Source organism: Poecilia formosa, unplaced genomic scaffold, assembly GCF_000485575.1.
Source record: "Poecilia formosa unplaced genomic scaffold, Poecilia_formosa-5.1.2 Scaffold16, whole genome shotgun sequence".
NCBI classification, from domain to species: Eukaryota; Metazoa; Chordata; class Actinopteri; order Cyprinodontiformes; family Poeciliidae; genus Poecilia; species Poecilia formosa.
In genome coordinates, this window is record NW_006799955.1 from 135,534 (window position 1) to 140,829 (window position 5,296).

The 5,296-nt window shown below is 40.8% G+C and overlaps 1 protein-coding gene across 1 annotated transcript in view; it reads right to left on the reverse strand.

Annotated features, from left to right (window-relative positions):
- Positions 1 to 2,511: 2,511 nt before the first annotated feature.
- Positions 2,512 to 5,296, reverse strand: part of LOC103134203 (uncharacterized) — a 10,271-nt gene continuing 7,486 nt past the window's right edge. The window contains exons 6-7 of the mRNA XM_007546350.2: positions 3,651 to 3,795; positions 2,512 to 3,460 (exon numbers count right to left, since the gene is read on the reverse strand). Coding sequence (XP_007546412.1) covers positions 3,691 to 3,795 — 105 coding nt within the window. The 3' untranslated portion in view covers positions 2,512 to 3,460; positions 3,651 to 3,690. The remainder of the gene's footprint in view (positions 3,461 to 3,650; positions 3,796 to 5,296) is intronic.

Here is a 5,296-nt window from a genome sequence, read left to right on the forward strand (position 1 = left end):
CCCCCTCTCGCCCAGCTCCACTTGGTACAGCCCGAGCATTCCTGCCAAGTAGCTTTCACACATGGAGGGGAAGCTTGTCTCAAGCAATTGCTGACAAGCTACAAACAAGACTGCCTCCTTTCCCCTCTCTCACTCTCTCTCTTTTAGCCCCCCCCCCACCCTCTCCACTTTCTTCCTTGTCTTTTCCTTCTTCGCCCCCACTCTGCTTTGCTCCCACCCAGTCTCCCCTTCTTCGCCCTCCTGTCTTCGGCCCTCAATCCTCCCTGCCCCCCTCTCTCCTCTCTCTCTGAGAATGTGGGGGCCCCACTAGCATAAATTGTCAGCTGTTCCTGGGCGTACTCTCCATGGCTCCCTAAACTCACATAAGCTTGCACACGCAGCCGCTGGTGGGGCAAGGGTAACCCAAGTAAAGCCCCGCTGGTTATGAGCGTGAAAAAGTACACCCAGGCCCCCGAATTATGCTGCAGTCAAGAGGCACGGAGAGATTTGGCTCTATAATAAGCTACACAGTCCCGGGGAGTCAAAGAGGTCAACATCAACTTACTTTTTGGTAAATTATGCAAGAAAGAGTCTGATTAGCTGCTATGCTCAAGCTGAGTTATACATTTTAAAAACCACAATCTGGGTTCTGCAATCAGGTACAGTTTATTCATAATCACCCAACCTGATTTCACAATAATTGCTCTAATGTCTTGTGAATCATGAGCAGTCGTTTTGGGTTTAATACAAAGTGCGGTCTTTAAAATAATCAAATCAGAATGAACTCGCTGGTTCTCCTCCTTGTTTAGGGTGTCTTGAGGTTTCCAGATGTGAGCGGTAATGACACTGGAACCATTTTGCATTGTTATTGGGCAGCTGTGGCGGCCTGAAAGGGAGAGGCTGTCATCTAGTGTCAGCTTTGGGTACTGCTGGCTCAATCAAGAATCTTTTTTTTTTTTGTGTGTGTGTGTGTGTGTGTGTCCATTTTCAGCTAAGTGGTAAACATATGTTCATTGTCTTTACCTGCTTGTCCTTGTAGAGTTCACAGGGGAACTGGTGCCTCTCCCCAGAGGTCAGTGGGAAAGAGGTGGGCTGAACCCTGGACAGGTCACCACTCCATCATACGGCAACAGGACAAACATAAATTCATCTTTATCAGTTGAAATTTCAAAACCTAAATATGTATTAAGACAACCGGTTCGGTTACATTTGATAAAGACTGTTAAGAGTACCTATAAGTGTGACACCAGACTTCTATCTATGAAAAAAGGTTCCCAGTTGTTTTTTTTTTACTATAACATTAAATTCTAGGCAAAATAAATGAGGTTAGTAAGATATTAATAGTAAATATTCCGTTTTAGGAATATTTAAATTGGTCTGCATCTTTGTAGAAAGGCCTGGTTTCTCTTCTTCTTTGTTCGGTTTTGAGAGTAACACTCAGCTGACAGAGAGTTGTGAATTTAAACTGTGGTTCTTATTGCAGATCATAACACAGAATATTTAAAGCCGTCCTCTCACTTCCTGCCTGCTTTAATGAATGTATTCATTACAGGATTTCTCTGTAGAAAGTTTCCTTGTTTTGCTGGAGTGCTGTGTGCTTCACTTAAAGCTGCACTCAGCCATGGAGCAGGTTGAGTTTGCTCTGAATCCTTTGTGCAGACCATCAGTTTTGCATTGGTCAGAAAATGGTGTAGGGTTAGCTTTGGTTCCTGTTAATTTACTTATTTTTCAAAGTTTTCAAGACTTTACTGATTTAAGTATTACAAATCATTAAAAACTGTTGCTAAAGGCAAAATCCAAAGATTTTTCCCCATGTTCTTCCAAAATGTATTCGTTTTTAAATTAAAAATGTAATATGGAACCGTGTAGATTTAAGATGTATCAGATAAATGCATTCATGTGCATACAACAGTAAATCTTTTTAGTTATATTAGAATGTGGATTGTTCAAGTTGAAAAAAAGCAATAAATAAAAAAATCTCATGGAAAAAATATTGTTTTAATGTAGACAGCAAAGAAAAAACAAATACTCAATTAAAGCAAAAAAAAAAAAAAAAATGACATTTGTGCTTAAGAACAATGAAGGGAAACTCCCCACCAGAGCTGTAGTTGTTTAGTGATCGTCCTCATGGTTTAGCTTCTGATGCACGTCTTGAGGTTCCACATAAACTCAAGCGCATTTGGGTTACGCAGCAGATTGATCCAAAGCACAGAGACACCCAAACACCAGTGGTTTAAAGGGGCAGCATAGCATGTTTTCCAGGCATGTCGTGCCATTTTATAGCACATTCAAGTAACTAGATTGCCTTCAATCATAAAAATGCTGTCTATATCAAATATGACTGAAAAGAGATTTGACTTAACGCCTTAAAATTGGGCACCAGTCTCTTTAAGAAATCCTTGCTCCGACACCAATTTAAAAACTGTATTTTACATTTACTCACGTCATCTTTAATTCCAGATTTCCTACTTCATCGTGGAAACCCTCATCTTGAAATGTGCGACAAAGACGCAAGAAAACCAAAACAAGATATTAAAGGCAAAAATTTATTTAATCTTTAAACAGATAGCAGGAGACAGCTCATTTATTTCTAAAATCATTTTGTGATACATAAACATCTCTGTATGTGCACATTGCATTTACTCAGTAGAGGGGGAAACTTAAGTAGAGCAAGAGGATCTGGTCTTGCGTTAAAGAAGAGATTAATAAAACATCTGTCGTGATGTGGCCATCTTGAATAAAGTTAAGAAATTCACATTTATAAAAACGACACTTTTTCCCTTTTTAAACCCTGCAGCCTTAGAAAAGGCAGAGGACTACAAATGGCCTGAAGATACACATGCAGCGGTGTCTTCGTACAATCCCTCCTCCCCGCCTGCACTCCCCACCGGATCAATGCCAAAAGACATCGTCACTGAAACATTAGCACGCCACAGGAAAAAGATCAACCCGGACCCCCACCTTTCCAACTTCAAGTATGCCCCCCACCCCCAGCACTTTCACAACTTCAAGTATTCCCACACCTCAGACTCCAAACCTTCAGTTTCATTACCATTTCTTAGGTTTACAACATAAGCTATGACATAAGTGCACTCAACATTCATCTATACATAGAAAAATAAAGGTAACAATAAGTAGCAGTAATAGTTATATCAATCACTTTACATTTCTTTTTTTTTTCTTTTTTTAAATCCTTTTATACAACCGTGACGTGAAATCGCTGTACAACGTGGCATCGCATTCCCCACCCCCCCTGAGAGTAAATGTTCAAGTTTCTGTAGCTACCAAAGAAGCAAACAGGAACGGCAACCTTGGTTTGATTATTTAAATAATTTTAGTAATCGTTGATAACAGCAGTGACGCCTTCCCGCAGACCGTTGTGCTCAAGTGTGACTGGATTCAGTATGTACAAGCTTGGGGTCCATCATGTGCCTCTGGCTTCAGCCCGACGGCTGCTGGTGAGACACTGATGGCTTTCATCCTGAAACGACAAACAACTCGTGTTAACGAAGCAGAGAGGAGGACTTAAAGGAAATCAATGAGCACAGGCGGTCGTACTGCGCTACAATCAAAACAAAAGTTAAAACAAATGCCCTTTTTCACTTGACAACAGCCCTGGTCAGGACAGCTGACGTTCGGCTCGGTCTTTGGAGAGGATTCGTTTCACCGACCTCCATGTGCCTGTGCTAGAAGCGGGCGTCTCCAGCTGCCTCACGAACCGGCTGCAATGCAGCTCCGGCATTTGTACAACTTTGGGTCGTGGGTGCGGATGTGATTCCGAACATTCCTCAGTCTGAAGAAGGTCTTGCTGCAGAGCTGCAGAGAGAAGATGGAGGAAAATGAGTAAACGGACAGAGGCTTCACAGAGACTCCAGTGATGCAAGTCGGTTTGTAGCTGTGGAGCAACACAGAATTCTTTACAGAGGGGGGAAAATGTCATCATATTTTTCTAATTATTAATTTAGAATTATAGTGTTCCTTTTATTGTTAGTATAATTTATGTTGTCATGTTTTGCCAACATGACAACACTGCAACATTTGACTGAACTGGTCTGTTCAAGTCTGCTGTAGATCCAGGAACCGACTAGAGGAGTCACGGAAGAGGTTGATTTTGTCTCTTGTGAACCATTTCTGTGATGATTCGGAGATGTGCATCTTTAAGCAGGTTGGAAATTCAAAACAGAGACGATTCGTTCCCCATTTTGATATTGAAGAAGTTCCAACCTTCTTCCATATGTTGATGACGGAGGCCACTGAGCTCAATGGGCTTTTCAAAGCAGCAGAAATGTTTCTGGATCCTTCCGCAGATTTATGACAATCCTGTCTCTGAGATCTACAGACAATTCCCCTGAATTCATGCTTGGTGTTTGACCTCTGACCTGCACCGTCAACTGTGCAACCTTATATTGACAGACATGTGTCTTTCCAAATCAAGTCCATCATCGACTGAATTTACCACAGGTCAACTTTAAACTGTAGAAACATGTCAAGGATGATCAGTGGAAACTGTTCAATCCTGAGCTTCGAGGAAAAGGCTTAATTGTGTAGATAATGTCAACATCTAAACGCAGGGACACTTGCTGGATATTATCGGAGGGTACGTACAAAACTACCACTGCACCTGACCGGCAAGGGCGCAGCCACATCTCCAACGCCAATCATACAAAACCAGCACAACGCCACGCCAGCAAGTAAACAAAAGTAAACTGACCAATAACATGTAGGCTTCGGACGTACACGTTCCCCCCCCACAGACTCGTGTACAAGATGTTTTGACACAGAATATGTTTTTTCCTCCACAATCTTGTTACTGGTAAAGAGGGTCAAATAATAAAAAAAATCCAAAAACTATTCTTTTCTTTTCTTTTTACTTATAGGAAAATTGCAAGCCACACACAGTGCGTACAGCTGCAGGCGACCCCATTTGAATAAACCAATTTTAACTCCAATGATCCATACAGATAAATTCAAGCAATATATAACCAATACTCTCCATTACTGAAACATAAGCAAAGGGAAAAAGATTCTTCTTCTTTTGTAGTTGCATTCAATGCTGAACTGAGCCCTAACCAACTAATAATGAGTGAAATATAATAAAGATGAATAAATAAAAACCTACAATTTGGCAGGCTGGAACATTTTTCTAATTAGAGTGAGTTAAACATATTTCCATCTTATTTGTAAAACACCGCCTGATAAAAACCAGATTTTTTGGGAAGCAAAAGATCCAACAGTTTTCAGCTGCACATTGTTGTGTTGCTCCTTTTTATTTTAAAATGATTGTGCTAAATCTAATATATATATATATATATATATA